We start from the raw sequence: 18,247 nt of genomic DNA on the forward strand, positions 1-18,247 counted from the left end.
TCTACAGGGGGACTGTATGGCGTTATCTACAGAGGGGGTTGTATGGCGTTATCTACAGGGGGGGCTGTAAAAAAGGCACTATCTACAGGGGGGGGGTTGTGTGACACCCAGGGGAGGGGGGGGTCCCAGTCAAAAGTTTGCTATGGGGCCCAGTCTTTCCTAGTTACGCCCCTGTCGGCAGCATCTCCCTACTTATACAGAGAGATGTACTGCCGACAACGATAATATTTTGTGCTGCATAAACGATACGATCAGCCGATCGTTGCCCTTTTTACACAGGGCAATCAACGGGAACGAGCGCTCATATGAACGCTCGTTTGCCCGATAATTGTCCTGTGTTAAAGGGCCTTTAGACCTCAAGCCTTTACTAGTTTAGAATTACCTAATTTAATTAAGTCTGTCCTGGAGACTGAATTATTTTTTAAATGGGTTACATGACTATCCCAAATTAATCCAAATTAATTTAGGAATCTAGAAAAAATGTAAACATTGAAATATGACCATTTCTTACAGTCTACTTAAATTTTAAATGGGTCTGCATCAGGAGATTATTAAATTGTTGACCCTATTTAATGATGCATTTCATATGATGTAACATAAGGAAAGTGTCCTAAATGTTGGAAAATCTTATTGCACATGCGTGAAAAATAGAAGGGTCATAACCTTTCTGTCTCACTCTCCTGGCAAATATACAGTCAATTCTAGACCCAAGGAAATTCATTGTTAATTGTTATCAGATGGACACGCAAAGTTCAAAAGGTGAATGTTCAACTCCTATGTTAGGGTCAAATAGAAAATGGATCGTTCCTAAACACATTATGGTGTTCCATACGCTTTTATTAATACCATACAACCACAAAAAGGTAGTATAATTAAATGCAAACTTGAAATATTCATGAATACACAGAATAAATCAAGCACAATGACCTTTGAAATAGTTTTGTGTTGTTTTTTTAAAATTAAAATGTCTATCAGTGTGTTTGGTGCAACTTTCTAGATACTTCTTATTAAAAATTATTTTTACTGTTTGAGATACAGCTGCTTTATATTTTGAATACAGAGCAACTGTATCTAGCACTGAAACCTGTATCCGCCAGATCAGCGGCACTGACAGGTTCAGTGTCAGGGGGTCCTGTGTGTCTCTGACCGTTCATAACTTAGGCTTCGTTCACATCTGTGTCAGGGCTCCGTTCCAATGTTCCGTCTGAGCTTTCTGTCAGAACGGAGTCCTGACTGACACAAAAGGAAAACATAGGTTTCCGTTTCCATCACCATTAATTGGTGACGGATCCGGTGCCAATGGTTTCCGTTTGTCTCGGTTGTGCAAGGGTTCCGTCGTTTTGACTGAATCAATACCGTAGCCGACTCCAATCTGATGGAAAGCTGGATGCAGATGTGAACGAAGCCTTAGATGTGATCGATTACAGGTGGATGGATTCAAGTCTTAGCGCACGATACAGGTGCACTCTATACAGAATACTAAGCAGCTGTATCTCAAAAAGTAGCACCAAACACACTGATAGACATTTTTATTTTTTAAAAAAACAACAGAAACTATTTCAAAGGTGTACATAGCCTTTAGGCCTCATTTACACGAGCGTATTATACGCGCGTGCGACGCGCGTGCTTTTCACGCGTGTCGTACGCACCTATAATAGTCTATGGGGCTGTTTAGACGATGCGTGAATTTTGCGCAGCGTGAGTGCGTTGCGTAAAACTCACGACATGTTCTATATTCTTGCGTTTTTCACGCAACACGCACCCATTGACTTCAATGGGTGCGTGAAAACAACGCATGCCACACTGACGGTCCTGCGTTGCATGCGCGAAAATCACGCAAGAGCTGTCAAACTCCTGAATGTAAACAGAAAAGCACCACGTGCTTTTCTGGTTACAAACATCCAAACGGAGTGTCAAATTAGAGATGAGCGCACCGAACTTCACCGGGTTCGGCCGAACTCGTTTTAACCGAACCCGGCAAAAAATGTTCGGGTACGCGACGTCAGGAGACAGTCACTGCCCACGGTGCTGAAAGACTTAAACTGTTTCAGCACCATGGACAGTGACTTTCGATCACAATATACATATACGTGTAAAAAAAAAAAAGAAGTTCTGACTTACCGATAACTCCCGGCTTCTTCCTCCAGTCCGACCTCCCGGGATGACAATTCAGGCCAAGTGACAGCTGCAGCCAATCACAGGCCAAGCACAGGCTGCAGCCAATCACAGGCTGCAGCGGTCTCATGGCCTGCCGCGTCATCCTGGGAGGTGGGGCCGGATGACAAGAGAGGGACGCGTCACCAAGGCAACGGCCGGGAGACCGGACTGGAGGAAGCAGGCAGTTCATGGTAAGTGTGAACGTCTTTTTTTATTCACAGGTTGGTGTAGATTGTGATCGGCATTCACTGTCGAGGGTGCTGAAAGAGTTACTGCCGATCAGTTAGCTCTTTCAGCACCTTGGACAGTGACGGGCGTCGACTACCTCATCTCTATGATGGCGGCTGCGCGAAAATCACGCAGCCGCGCATCATACACGGATGACACACGGAGCTGTCAATTGCCTTTTGCGCACGCAAAACGCAGCGTTTTTTTGCGTGCGCAAAACGCACACGCTCGTGTAAATGAGGCCTTAAGGCTAATAGCATCGGGTACTATACTGCAATTTCAGGCACTAAAATATATAGTGCGCGAGATCATCAATAACAAAAAAAAAAGTTTTTTATATTGTCATATAGATAGGAATAATACTAGGGGTATGCTATGAGGTTACAGTATACAGAGCTTGAGACATGTTCAGCAAAATGGGGAAGTTATTTTTTAAAATACATGTTTTAAAACTCCTCCCCTTTATAAAAAAAATATACCACTTTCTGCATGTGATTCAATACTTTCGTCCATGGGAATATATTTCACCTGTGGATGTTACTATTGTCTCATTCACACAAGTGATGGCAATCAAGGATTTTAATAAAATCCGAGACATTGTTGATCGGCGCTCGTTTACTCCTGCCACACGGGGCTATAGATGGGGATAAGTGGTCGTTACTCCGATCGCTCGTCCCCATACATTATTATTATGTCGGCAGTACGTCTCCCTGTTTACAAAGGGAGATGTGCTGCCGACAACGATAATATTTTACCTTTTTAAAACGATACGACCAGCAAATGCTCGAGCATTTGCTCATTCATCTGCTTATCGCTGCCCTGTTTACACAGTACAATTATCGGCAACGAGCGATATACGAACGCTCGTCTGCTTGATAATTGCCCAGTGTAAAACCCCCTTAAGTTTACGATGAATGCGGATAATAACTATCCACTGAAGAAGTGCCCTGTTACATCCATGTATGGATATAGGCAATTATCTGCATCAAATGGTCTATACAAAATAGGAAAATAAGTGAAAGGTGTATGGTGGACAACAAACATTAAAATTTAGTTTAACTGCAAGTGAACATATATTTTGCGTCATGGGAAAATAGTTCAGGGTAAGGGTATGTTTACACGGCAACGCAAAATATGTCCGAAAATTATAGAGCTGTTTCAGGTGAAAACAGCTCCTGAATTTCAGACGTTTTTACAAGTGCACGTGTCTTTGGCGGCGTCCATTACGGGCGTAATTAGAGCTGTTTTTCAATGGAGTCAATGAAAAACGGCTCCAATTACATCAATGAAAAACGGCTCCAATTACGTCCCAAGAAGTGTCCTGCACTTCTTTGATGCGGGGGTAATTTTACGAGCCGTCTTTTGACAGCGACGCGTAAAATTACACCTCGTCTGCACAGAACATCGTAAGACCCATTGCAAGCAATGGGCAGATGTTTGCCGACGTATTGGAGCCGTGTTTTCAGGTGTAATTCAAGGCGTAAAACGCCTCCATTACGTCTGAAAATAGGTCGTGTGCACATACCCTTATAGTTCAGGAGACCTTTGGGTTCTGCCTACTTACTCAAGGAAACAACAATTTCAGGTTAGTAAATTTGAGGTTTTGTTAGGCTGGGTTCACACGACCTATTTTCAGACGTAATGGAGGCGTTTTACGCCTCGAATTACGTCTGAAAAAACGACTCCAATGCGTCGGCAAACATCTGCCCATTACTTTCAATGGGCTTTACGATGTTCTGTGCCGACGACCTGTCATTTTACGCGTCGCTGTCAAAAGACGGCACGTAAAATTACAGCCTCGTCAAAAGAAGGGCAGGACACTTCTTGGGACGTAATTGGAGCCGTTTTTCATTTACTCCAATGACGAACAGCTCCAAATTACGTCCGTAAAAGTCGCCCCGCAAAACGTGAGTACATGCAATTACGTCTGACATTCAGGAGCTGTTTTCTCCTGAAAACAGCTCCGTAACTTCAGACGTAATTGCAGTTATCGTGTGCACATACCCTTACCATATAAGTAGCGATTGTTGAAAAGAAAAATCCCTATTGCTAATACAGTATCATCCGAAACATTTGTGCAACCATGTCCAAAGTAATATGGCCAACTTCATGTGCTCGATATAAGGGCTTGTCCACACACAACGAAATTGCTGCACAAAATTTCTGCAGTAATTCCGTTGAAAGTCAAATGCTTTCCGCTTTGGCAAAAACACACCATTTCCTGTGGTTTTTACGGCAGAAAACGGTCCGTAAATATCTGCGTTTTTCACAATGTTAGGAGATGTGCTCTGAAAAACGCAGCAATTCTGCACACTTTTCATAGCAGGAATGGACATGCTGTGGTCCGAAAAATACGCACCGCAGGTCAATTTTGGCTCAGAAATTTTACGCAGCATGTGGATGATATTTGTTAAATCTCACCCACTTTACTGCTACTGTATTCTGCTGCGTTTTTTCTGGCCTAAATTTCGCAGTGTGTGGACAAGCCCTTACTGTGAAATGATTCTGTGACTTATTTTATTTTTGTCATATCCCAGACATAGCTTTATAGGATATTTTGTAGGTATATGTTGAAGGATCAAAAAAATCAGTAGTTTGTATTTTTTACATTTAGAAATTTTCTATTCATTGGTGAACTGTTTGTAGCTTGAAAATAGGCCTGTGACATAATAGGTTACTTCTCCACTATATTATCCTCTAAGGTATGATCAACACGTTTCAAAACTGTGTTCTCGGATTTCCCTGTTTACTGGCTATACGGTGAATCAGTCGTAGTCAGCAACACTGGCAGTTACGGACGTCACGATGCTGTTTAAAAAAATACAAGTACTAACAAGTGGAGTAGGTCGGGAAGATGTATCTGGATCCCAATGCTTTATTGCTCAGCGCACCATACCTGGTTAATCATTAGCAACCCTTTCAAGTTAACCTGTTAAAGCGAGGAAATAAAAAGTAATGTTTCATCTATAGTAGAAGTGTTTTTGAACTTGAAAGCTTAAATACAACAGATTTAAAAGCAAGCATGCCGGCCTTAGGAATGAAATGCAAATTTAAGAGCCGCCAGGATGATTCCCACCTGCCCGTCTGGACTGTGAACAAACAATAGGCAGGTGTTCAGAAAAAAAACGACTCAACAAAGAAGTTCATTCAACATATAAAAAACAAACATGGTTCATTTATGTTACGGTATGGGGAACAAGTAAAAATAAAAAGCTCAACAATGATAATTTGACAATATTACATTAACAGTTTAATTGGACAGTCCGTTCATTACAACTTCTGTGTTTGTGGCCTATTAGGGTATATGGACGTCATAGAGGGGTTTTTTTCACACTCGGGGCAGCACTCATTTAGTCAAAGTAGAGTGCTGCTCGAAAGAGAAGCTTTAATTTTGGAGGACATATTGTGCCCTACATTTTTCAACAGGAAAAATGTGTAAGTGCCAGTGGCTTCCACTTGAAGTTACATGTATGCAGCTAAATACATAAGTAACAGTTGCGCCACCCTATCTTGAGTTTGCTACAATGTATCAGCCTGCAGTCCAGGCTGTTTAGCTCATCGAACATTGTCTAGACTGGATACAAGTGAATTCACTTCTTAGCTGAGAGTAGGACTAGGTATAGTATGTAAAGTACAGGGTTCTGCCTCTGAATGTAAACAAGTCAATATGACTATTGACCGCAGCATCTAAGGGGTAAAACAGCCGAGATCGGAGGTATCTGTTGCTGGAGGTCCACTGTCAATCACAGCCATCCTCCTGTGGCTGATGGCACTGGCTCAGTCTATTTGCTTGAGTCATTACTGTGCCATACATGTACGGCGCTTGTCATTAACATCAGGCTCCCAGTACAGTAAATGTATTGGAGTGTAAAGTCAAGGGGTTAAAATTTACCCAAACCCCTTACTTTAGTAGAATGGGAAGAAGGAAAAAGGCTGGCACTGCTGAACCGGCACAATCGGAACAGGGGTATGTCAAATGGCTTCTTTTCTAAATGGATAATTGCAGGCAAGTTGCCACGGAGTTGCTCATCGAAAGTGCTGCACAACCAGCTAAATGTATTATAGAAGAATGATCGAGGCACTCACCGCAATGGCAAAACAATTTCTTTATTGGAAAAGATCTCGGTCAGGATGTGGAATTGCCTACGGCTGTTTCACGTGCGTACACGCTTTCTCAAGGGCCTTTTATTGCCCACCCAAATTATAAGCCTAACAGTTCAAAAATTCACAAAAATCGCATCGCTAACCCAACAAATAAAAAAAGTTACAGCAGTTTAGCTAAAATGTACTAAAAATGGCTAAACAATGTCTGGTGCTGAAGGCTCAAAATAGCCTGTCCTGAACTGGTTAAAAAAACACACAAGTATTTTTGGAGCCTGTGCTATGGGTAAAGCCACGCTGGATTCACGATCTCCGTTTGGTAGGACTACTTTTGACTATGCTTTTCAGTACAGTTGGGACTACGGGATCCCCATATTTAGCCTAGCCATATAAACAAGTAGCCACAAGAATGGCTAATGGAGAGGGATACCAAGTGGCTATAGTTTGTATTGATAATGTCCAATAGTATTAAGTACATTACTGAAAATGCTACATTGTAAGGAACAAATGTTCTAAGGGCTCTTGTTAATGTATAAATAAACATTTCGCATACATACTGATCATATCTTACAGCTATAACAGACAACCCCCATAGACCCAAAGTCTACACCCCGAGTCTCAAATGTAAAGCACAGAACAAATAGATAAAGATGAAAGTCTAGAAATGTCAACAAATTCCAAAAAGGTGTTAGCAAAGCCTGTTGTATCTGCATTTCCAGGGAACTACTTTCATTGTCCCTGAATCATTTAGACATCAAGGATGACTACTGAGTATGCTGATTCATATGTACTAAACCTAACTTAGACCACTGCCTAGACAGTACAGTAAAATAGAAGGCCAATGACATTAATTAAAATAAAAGGAGTTTACGAGGCTCGTCACATAATGTGTAGTACAAAGACTTCCCTGCCACATCAAGTCAAATAGTGCACATCACAAGTGCTTTGATGTGTAAATGACCTCTTCCGTCTTTTTTTTCTCTACACTGGTCTTATAAAATATTTTAAAAAAATAACAGTGCAACTAAATTACCACAACAATCCAGACAGATATATGTCAATAAATACAGAGCTCTAACTACATACTGGCATTTTATAGCCTACTTATCTCGTGAGAGCTTATACTATTGTATTGGAATAACAATTGATTCAGCTACAATAAATTAATGAAAATAATTAAAGAGGTTCCCCGGGACTTTTATATTGATGGCCTATGCTTAAGATTAGTCATCAATATCAGATCGGTGGGGGTCGGAGTCCCGGCACCCACGTCAATCAGCTGACAGTGTTCGCAGCCAGGGCCTCTTCACAGTTTACCAGGCATAGTGCCGTACACTTCCGTAGCAGCTGTGCCTGGGATGGCAGTTCCGGTCCTATTCATGTGAATGGTACTGAGTTGCAATCCCAGGCACACCCGGCACAGAAGCTTTTGGTGCTGTGTTTGGTAAATATTGAAGATGCCCCCTTTCAGTAAGCTGATCGGCGGGGGTGCTGGGACTCGGACACCCACCAATCTGATATTGATGGTCTATCCTAGGGCCATCAGTATAAAAGTCCCAGTGAAACACCTTTAATAACATAAAATCTTTAAAAAATTCTTGATTTAGGCAGTGGGATAACATGTCTCTACGCTACAGACTTTATATCCGCATGATCACTTGAGGTTGTAGTGCTAACCACCTGTCGTACATTTTTAAAGCAAAGAATTACATTAATATTGTTAATTGCAGGAGATGATAATTGTTCATGCTTAAAAGTTTACACGTGTGGAATTTTTCTGCTATCCTGTGAACAGAAGTCTAAAGGTACATAACAATATTACTACTAAGTGACTGGTTTTTGGCAATCCCTACATATGCATGGGCCTTAATATATCTACAATACCTGCAGCCCTGTTCTCTGTATAACAAAATATTCACTCTAGCCAGCCAAGTAAGGGTTTTGTTGAACAGGGAGAGGGGTCAGCAGAAGTTGTGGTCTCAGATGAGCAGATTCTGATGTTTGATTATAATAGTTGGGTTAGAGGATAGTAGGAATGGGTACATAAAGCAGGCTTACTTGGAACCTTGTGCGTAGGTTGAGATAACCACATAAACATATTGACTGATGGTGGATCACCAATGTACAGCCATATTTTGCAGCATGTCTAGAAGGATCATTTTAAGCCAAAGGGATTGGCTGAAAGCTTTGGGCTGAAAAGTTTCTTGTGTCATTGAAGTATGGCTGTCAGGGTCAAACAAAATTTATATTGACTTCTATGGAGTATTAGGGTATGTGCACACGATAACGTCAATTACGGCTGAAATTACGGAGCTGTTTTCAGGAGTTTTGCAAGGCGTCCATTACGGACGTAATTTGTAGCTGTTCTTCATTGAAGTCAATGAAAAACGGTTCCAATTACGTCCCAAGAAGTGTCCTGCACTTCTTTGAAGAGGCTGTTATTTTACGCGCCGTCTTTTGACAGCGACGCGTAAAATTACAGGTCGTCGGCACAGTACGTCGGCAAACCCATTGAAATGAATGGGCAGATGTTGGCCGACGTATTGGAGCCGTGTTTTCAGGCGTAATTCGAGGCGTAAAACGCCTCGTTTACGCCTGAAAATAGGTCGTGTGAACTCAGCCTAACTGTCCAACACCATTGCACTCAATGCTTTGTGCCACATACTAACTTGCATGAGAAAATGAAGTCTTATTATAGCCTTAAAGGGATTTTCCAAAAATAGACATTTCCTTTCCCCATGCTCTTTTAGGGTATATGATCACCACTCTATGAGCCATAGCAGAGGTCCACCATAGCTGTATTACAGCTTATTACTGGACATTATAGAAGCCAAACCCGCAGCAATCAGTTTATCTTGGAGGCTTTTTTTATTCTTTCATCCAAATCAAATGTTTCTCTTAGGCCTTATTCCCACAAGCGCGTCGGACCGTGTTTGCTTTTTTATATCCATATGTCATGCATTTTTCACATACGTTTTTGTCTTCTGAAAGCACTTCCTGGGTTTGCTTTTGGCATCCGCAAAAACGACCCAGAATAGGGAATGCTCTGAGTTTCTCGCAACGGACACACGCTCCGTAAAAAAAACAATTGTGTAAAAAGCCCTGTTGCCTCGAATGGGTCCGTATGCCGTCTATTGATAAAATAGACAGCACACGGACGAGAAATACATTAGTGTGAGTAAGGCCTAAATAAAGCGATCAAAGGTGTATATTTCTATAGGAAACATCTATCAGCTGACAACTTTTTAGACGATGTGTCCTGTCAGGTCATTTACAAGTTATGCCACCGAATGTTCATGGCAGTTGTCCTGTCCGAGGTGTCCATTTGATTTAATTCGAGTCTTTTATTCAGAACAGACAAGCGCATTTTTTAACTGCGTTTAACATTGTTATTCCAGTGTTATGACCCAAGAAACGTCTTCTGGGTGACTGAGCTGGATTTGTCTGGCATCTGGGAACAAGGTTTTTTTCTATTATGAACAAAAAATTGGTTAACTTGGTTAAATAAAAAGAGATAACTAAAAAAAGTAATCTAAAATGTTCTCAATACGAATGGTAGATGTGGAGGCATGGGAACCTGAAACCCAAAATAAGTTTTTTACTACAATTTATATGCACAACCACAGAAAAAATAATACAGAGTATGCACATTTTAGAAAGAGAGAGAGAGAGAGAGAGAGAGAGAGAGAGAGAGAGAGAGAGAGTGAGAGAGAGTGAAAGAAGGAAAGAAAGAAAGAAAGAAAGAAAGAAAGAAAGAAAGAAAGAAAGAAAGAAAGAAAGAAAGAAAGGAAAGAAAGAAAGAAAAGAAGGGAAAGAAAGGAAAGAAAGAAAGAAGGAAAGAAGGAAAGAAAGAAAGAAGGAAAGAAAGAAAGAAGGAAAGAAGGAAAGAAAGAAGGAAAGAAAGAAAAGAAGGGAAAGAAAGGAAAGAAAGAAGGAAAGAAAGAAAGAAAGAAGGAAAGAAAGAAGGAAAGAAAGAAAGAAAGAAAGAAAGAAAGAAAGAAAGAAAGAAAGAAAGAAAGGAGGAAAGAACGAAAGACCCAACCTTTAATATTTTTCTTCTTGTATTGTCTTTAGGACCTAACAAAATCCCCCAACTCAATTGTGCTGCAGTCCCTTTTACAGACATGGGTGGGATTTTTATCCAGTCTATTGCCATTTACAACCATGAATTAGAGTTTGAGCCAAATGTGAAACAGAAACATATCACCAGAGCTGGATTTAGACTAATAGATGCCAGATGATGTCACAAGCCGCACAAGTAGCAATGCCCTATTTGTTTTAACATGTAACGTACATTAGTATGTAGTGGCATACACCCGAGTTGGCTCTTTTACCTCCACACCTTTACAGAATGGGCAGTTCTGGCGCACCAGTAACAGCTATGATAAAGACTATTGCGTAAGTCGAAGTGTTGCATGCATTTTTTGGGGGGCTGTGTTGATGGACACTTGAGTTTTTGCCACATGGATGCGGTCACAAGTCTTCTTATATTTGACATAATGGTCTGAAATTTAGTATTTCTTGGACATTGCTGAATTTTTAGCATTTTCTGAATTTTTCTAAGCGAGTGCTTCAGGCAACCAAAAATATTTATGGTCTGAATTCAAGGCAACCACAGCTTCACCGAAATGACTACAAACAGAAAGGAGCTTTTTTTTGTTGTAGATTGTACATATGACAAGCTACAAACAAGTCCATGAAACGATCCATTCAACACAGTACTACATAACAAAATCACATGAGTCTCATGGATGATGTCGTTTAACTTTTAGAAACCTCCATGAAAATGTCTCCAGTAACCTCGAAAGATTGTTTTTAATCCATGTCAAAAACAAGTTAATTCTTTCTTAACCATAAAAATAAAAATTTAAAAATTCATGAGAGAGTTTGCATGATGATGTCTGTACACAAATTTTCACAGAATCAGGAAGCAAGTGCTTAAACCAGCAAGCCATCTGATATTATTATTATAGCAGGTAAATACTGTAGTTTGCCTCTAGAGTCTATGAGTATGCCATGATCATAGGGCCACTTTTTTTTTTTACTGCACAGCGCCACTTTCTACTTGGGGCTGTGCAGGTACTGCAACTAAGCTTCATTTACTTCAATGGGGTTGAGTTTCAGGTTTTTTAGCACATGGCCTGGTCAGGAGTGATGCTGAAAGCTTTGAAGGTTTTTTTTTAATATATATATGGGATTCCTGCGATGGAAACCTCCACTGATCAATAAGTTCTGGCATATCCTAGTGATAGTTTAAGCCCAATGTTAAAGTGGTTTGTACATTGATGACTTGTCCAAACTGCAGCGGCTGTGCTGGGTACAGCAGCTCAGCCCCATTTACTCGATAAATTCCCGAAAAAACCCTTTTAAGGATTGTTTACAAATAGCGATTATTAGTAATATTCAAAATGAAAACAGTAAATGCAAAAATCATTGCTTCATGTAAATAGAGTGAACGTCAGACAAAAATAAATAGTGTCACAAAGGTGTTAGGTGTAAACAGATGAATGGAAGAGCAATGACAATGGGCCATCTGCATCTATCATAGCAAAGCCAATGGGTGTGAATGATGAAACAACTTCCAGGGTTGTAAAATAGTTTGGATCAAGAATCCTCTGTCACTCTAGTATTCAAAAATAAAATGTATGACAATACAAATGTTAACGTAGAATGATTTTTATCATGAACAGACTTTGTAGTAAAGTATCTATGTACATAGGTGGATCAAACGTCAATATCTGCAAATGTGTCCGGTCGTGGGCAGATCTCCATGCCTAGAGCCGCCTTCAGAGCTGACGCTCTTTTTTATTACTTTTATCCCCGTTTTCTTTTTCGGGCATGTGGTTTGTCTTTCTCTACACAGCGGGTCCGCACGTCCAGCTTCATATATCAAGGTACTCCTCACAGGAAACCCAAATTCTGCTAAAAGGAAATACCAGAGGAATCAGGCAGGCTGCCATCTCCTTGTTTCTAATTCAGCATCCAATAACAAAACAGCGGATTCTATTCTCATGTCCGCCACCAAATAGCCACTAGTAATACATGTGGAAGTAACTAGTAACAGTGGGCAATGTCCCAGGTTATGTGTCCCTTACACAGCATCTGGGGATGTTTCTATGTCACTTTCCTGTTACCAGCAGAAAACAGGAAAGCCAAAGGCGACAGGAATTGAGCACAATTTCATGGGAGGCTAAAATTCAGGAAAGGTGGCGAATATTTACCCACAATCCGGCTTATTTGTTACTTCTCAGAATGTAACACAAACACCTTTGTATCAAACACAATGTAACCACACTGACTACCAAGGTGAGAACTTCCAGCGGTGGCCACAAAGCCATCATGTGGGCTCTTCATTCATAATGTCTACAAGGAACTACTAATAATAAAACAGAAAACAGCAAGAACCAAGCAGAAGACCTGGACTCACCTCTGTGAAGAAGTTATCCATGGTGGAGTATTGTAGGAAGTCACGTCTAGAGTAAGATCCCGGGGAACCATGTGCTACATGTATATATAGTGACTTAATCCATTCTCCCCTTCTGAAGAACACCACGGATCAGTAATGCACCTTCATCCGGAGCCTTTGTCTTATCCTGAGCAGTCCCTGGCACTGGGACAACTTGAGCCGGTGTTGTCCCTCCAGTGAAGATCCGTCTGTAGTCAGAAGGTCCCGGGATTAAGTTGCACTAGTTTGGTTCAGGCTCCCCGACTCTGTCACTGTGCTGACTCGCCTATGCTCGGCTGCTGCTGGAAGCCTGACCCTCCCCAGTCCCAGTATGAGATCCCTCCCCCGGAGCTGCCAATCACCTCCAGCCTGCAGACGTCCTGTGCTTCGTACAAGCGTCGGGGTCCTGACTCCTGACTGAGGGGCGCCCCCCACAATGGAGGGAAGGATTCGACGTGAGGCAATTCTAACAGCTGGACGGAGGGAGGCAGAGTGCGGAGCTTCCCTCAGAAGGACGGGAACAGCTGGAGGCTATGTCCATCATCATCATCCCGCACAGACGGGACACAGCTTCAAAGCAGTTCTGCAGCAGCCAGTTACTTTCTTTATATGTGTCTATAATAATACCTGTCCCCTATCAGAATATTCTCCTGACGGAAATGGCCATAGACTTTCATTAGTCAGCGTCATGTTTGGTTGGTATACACTGGAATACCGTATACAATATATATATACATTTAACATGTGGGCGGCATAGTGTAGAGTTGCATGTGTCTAGGGTAAAAGTTTGCCAAGCTGTTTCAAATTTAATTCTCAAACGTGGTGGGAATCTTAAAGGGGTTGTCTGGTTTCAAAACCCATTTTCATATTCACTTTAAAAAAAATAAAAATCTAAGTTATTGTAGGGCCACCCTCTGTTCAGGATCCTCACACATTGGCTAAAGTGGAGAGCGTCCTGTGCTGACAACATATTGACTTGAATGGGCCCTGTGTAATAAGTGGTGTAGCTATAGGGGTCACAGAAGTTGCGACTGGGCCCGAAGCCGGGGAAGCCCGTGGTAACACAAGCACCACCCAACATACAAAACACACATACCAAAAACGTAACTAATAAATAAAGACCGAGAGACAATTCATATGGAATAAAATGGCCACGGTATTTATTAAGGGGTTACATAATAAATAGAATAAATAAATATTAAACTTGTAAGGGGCCGTTCAGATATGTCCAGCGTATTGAAGAAAAGCTGGAGGTAAACGGAGGATATCAGTTGTGGCACCATATGGCGCAGGACCTCCCTCGGAGCCGGATCTAAAAACGTTACCTGCATCGTTTTTGGTTCCGGCTCCCAGGGAGGCCCGGCACCGTATCCTATTTTAATGGTGGCCGGATGATTGCCGGGTGCTGCCGCAGGTGGGTGTGAGCTAGGAGCGGAATACCCAGTCATAGCATTGCCAGGGATTCCGCTCCAGGCAGAGACCCTGACAACTACCCTCCCCCCCCGTCTGGCCTTAGGGGTGTGTGACACGTGCCATTGCACATGGCGCATCACCCCAGCAGGTGGAAGGGGGCGCTGCGCTGGCTCCCTTCCCCTGTTTGTTTCAGAAGCGCCCGGGACCGGCGACTCAGCAGTCACCTTTCCGTCCGGCCGCTTCTTCACACAGTGGTGTCGCTGCCGCTGTAGCAGCCATAGCAGCTGCTAGCGGCGACACCGGGCATGAGGGCGCCCATCGGGACAGGGGACGGGAACCCCCATGGCCGGCGGTGTCGCAAGCAGCAGCTATGGCTGCTACAGCGGCAGCGACGGCACTATAGCAGAGCAGGGAGGTATCTCCCTGCTCTGCTATCTACTAGCACCACTGTAGCTCCCTGAAGGAGCAGAATCCCTGTGTGGCCGGGGATTCCGCTCCTGGAGTTCTCCGCTTGATGTCTCTGTCCATATATGAAGAGTGACATCAGGGGGAACTCCTGAAGCGGAATCCCCGTCCACAGAGTTGTCGACTCTGTGGCCGGGCATTCCACTCCAAGATAAGCCAGTGACGTCACTGTCCATAAATGGACACAGACGACAGGGGCTTCTCCTGGAGTGGAAATTCCCAGTCACAGCGTCGGCAACGTTGTGTACAGGAATTCCGCTTCAGGAGTTGGCCCTTATGTCACTGTCCATATATGGACAGAGACATGAAGGGGAGCGGAATCCCCTGCCAAAGGGGGATTTCGCTCCTTCAGGGAGCTACAGTAGCGCTATCTATAGGAAGGGGGAGAGGTGCTATCTACATGGGGGCTGTGGGCTGTATGGCACTACCTTCAAGGGGACTGTGTGGCACTACCTACAAGGGGGCTGTGGGGCGTTACCTATAAGAGGGCTGTGGGCTGTGTGACGCTACGTACAAGGGGGCTTTGGGCTGCGTGGCGCTATCTACAAGGGGGCTGTGTGGCGCTACCTACAAGGGGGCTGTGTTGCGTGGCACTACCTACAAAGGGGCTGTGTGGCGCTACCTACATTAGGGCTGTGTGGCGCTGCCTACAAGAGGGCTGTGGGCTGTGTGGCGCTGCCTACAAAGGGGCCTGTGTGGCGCTACCTACAAGGGGGCTGTGTGGCGATACCTACATGGAGGCTATGTGGTGCTAGCTACAAGGAGTCTATGTGGCGCTACCTACAAGGGAGCTGTGTGGTGCTATCTACAGGGGGGCTGTGTGGCACTATATACAGGGGGATGTGTGGCACTATCTACAGAGGGCACTGCGTTATTATCTACCCCCTGTAGATAATAACGCAGTGCCCTCTGTAGATAGTGCCACACATCCCCCTGTATACAGTGCCACACAGCCCCGCTATAGATAGCACCACACAGCTGTGTATGGCACTATATACAGGGGCACATTTTCAGAGCCTAGACTTCCATTTTGCAGACCATTGTGGTAAAAACTTATGTTAAAAACGGATGGTAAAAACTGATGACAACTGATGGTTTTGTAGTTAAAATTGTGAAAAAGCCTGATGGTAAACTGATACATTTTGCGTCAGTTCTTGCATCAGTTGTAATCCCTTGAGAGACAAAAAAACCTGATGCTGATACAACTGAGGGCCTGTTCACATCAGCGTTGGCTTTCCGTTCCGGGGTTCCATTGGAGGTTTCCGTCAGGTGAACCCCGCAGCGGAAAGTCAAACTGAAACCACAGCTTCCGTTTCAGTCACCATTGATATCAATGGTGACGGAAACATTGCTAATAGTTTCCGTTCGTCACCATTCCGGCAGGTTTCCGTTTTTCCAACGGAATCAATAGCACAGTGGACTCTGCTATTGATTCCGTCGTTAAAACGGAAACCTGCTGGAATGGTGACGAATGGAAACCATTAGCAATGTTTCCGTCACCATTGATATCACCATTGAGCTCAGTACATACATACAGCACCAGAACAAAGCTCAGTACATATATACAGTACTAGAACCTAGCTCAGTACATATATACACTACCAGAACCAAACTTTCTACATAAATACAGCACTTGAACCAAGCTCAGTACATAAATACAGCATCAGAACCAAGCTCAGTACATAAATACAGCACCAGAAGTAGAACCAAGCTCAGTACATAAATACAACACCAGAACCAAGCTCAGTACATATGTACAACACCAGAACAAAGCTCAGTACATAAATACAGCATCAGAACAAAGCCAAGCTCAGTACATATATACCACAAGAACCAAGCTCTCTACATAAATACAGCACTAGAACCAAGCTCAGTACATAAATACAGCACCAGGACCAAGCTCAGTACATATATACCACAAGAACCAAGCTCTGCAAATACATACGGCATCGGAACAAAGCTCAGTATATATATATATATATATATATATATATATATATATATATATATATATATATAAATACCACAACAGACAACCTATAAGCACAAATACTCAGGGAACATAGCGCCAAAAGAAATCTTTATTATATAATAAGTATCAACAATACATGGTATCACAAAAATGAATATATAGAAACAACTAGATAAAAGAGGTCACATGCATAGAGCAAAATCCGTTAGGTAAGATGTTAATATACCTAAGGGTATGTTCACACGGCCTATTTACGGACGTAATTCGGGCGTTTTTGCCCCGAATTACGTCCGAAAATAGCGCCTCAATAGCGCTGACAAACATCTGCCCATTGAAAGCAATGGGCAGACGTTTGTCTGTTCACACGAGGCGTAATATACGCGCCGCTGTCAAAAGACGGCGCGTAAATAGACGCCCGCGTCAAAGAAGTGACCTGTCACTTCTTTGGCCGTAATTAGAGCCGTTATTCATTGACTCCAATGAATAGCAGCGCCAATTACGCCCGTAATTGACGCGGCGTTCAAGCGCCTGCACATGCCGGTACGGCTGATCTTACGGGGATGTTTTCAGCCGTTACGGACGCCCTCGTGTGAACATACCCTAAGGCTGGGTTCACACGACCTATTTTCAGACGTAAACGAGGCGTATTATGCCTCGTTTTACGTCTGAAAGTAGGGCTACAATACGTCGGCAAACATCTGCCCATTCATTTGAATGGGTTTGCCGACGTACTGTGCAGACGACCTGTTATTTACGCGTCGTCGTTTGACAGCTGTCAAACGACGACGCGTAAAAATACAGCCTCGTCAAAAGAAGTGCAGGACACTTCTTTGGACGTTTTTGGAGCTGTTTTCTCATAGACTCCAATGAAAACAGCTCCAAAAACGGACGTAAAAAACGGCGCGAAAAACGCAGCGAAAAATGCGAGTTGGTCAAAAAACGTCTGAAAAGCAGGGTCTGTTTTCCCTTGAAAACAGCTCTGGATTTTCAGACGTTTTTGGTCACTACGTGTGCACATACCCTAAGGGTATGTTCACACGACCTATTTTCAGACGTAAACGAGGCGTATTATGCCTCGTTTTACGTCTGAAAATAGGGCTACAATACGTCGGCAAACATCTGCCCATTCATTTGAATGGGTTTGCCGACGTACTGTGCAGACGACCTGTTATTTACGCGTCGTCGTTTGACAGCTGTCAAACGACGACGCGTAAAAATACAGCCTCGTCAAAAGAAGTGCAGGACACTTCTTTGGACGTTTTTGGAGCTGTTTTCTCATAGACTCCAATGAAAACAGCTCCAAAAAAGGACGTAAAAAACGCCGCGAAAACGCAGCGAAAAATGCGAGTTGGTAAAAAAACGTCTGAAAAGCAGGGTCTGTTTTCCCAGTTTTCAAGGGAAAACAGCACCTGATTTTCAGAAGTTTTTTGAGCAACTCACGTTTTTCGCGGCGTTTTTCGCGCCGT

General features: G+C 43.0%; 1 protein-coding gene across 1 annotated transcript in view; it reads right to left on the minus strand.

The window, feature by feature from the left end:
* MYO10 (myosin X) overlaps positions 1-13,185 on the minus strand; it is a 216,060-nt gene extending 202,875 nt beyond the window's left edge. The window contains exon 1 of the mRNA XM_075826765.1: positions 12,914-13,185. Within this exon, the coding sequence (XP_075682880.1) occupies positions 12,914-12,934 (21 nt within the window). The 5' untranslated portion in view covers positions 12,935-13,185. The remainder of the gene's footprint in view (positions 1-12,913) is intronic.
* Between the last annotated feature and the right edge of the window lie 5,062 nt (positions 13,186-18,247).

The sequence above is a fragment of the Rhinoderma darwinii genome, chromosome 5, assembly GCF_050947455.1.
Source record: "Rhinoderma darwinii isolate aRhiDar2 chromosome 5, aRhiDar2.hap1, whole genome shotgun sequence".
NCBI classification, from domain to species: Eukaryota; Metazoa; Chordata; class Amphibia; order Anura; family Rhinodermatidae; genus Rhinoderma; species Rhinoderma darwinii.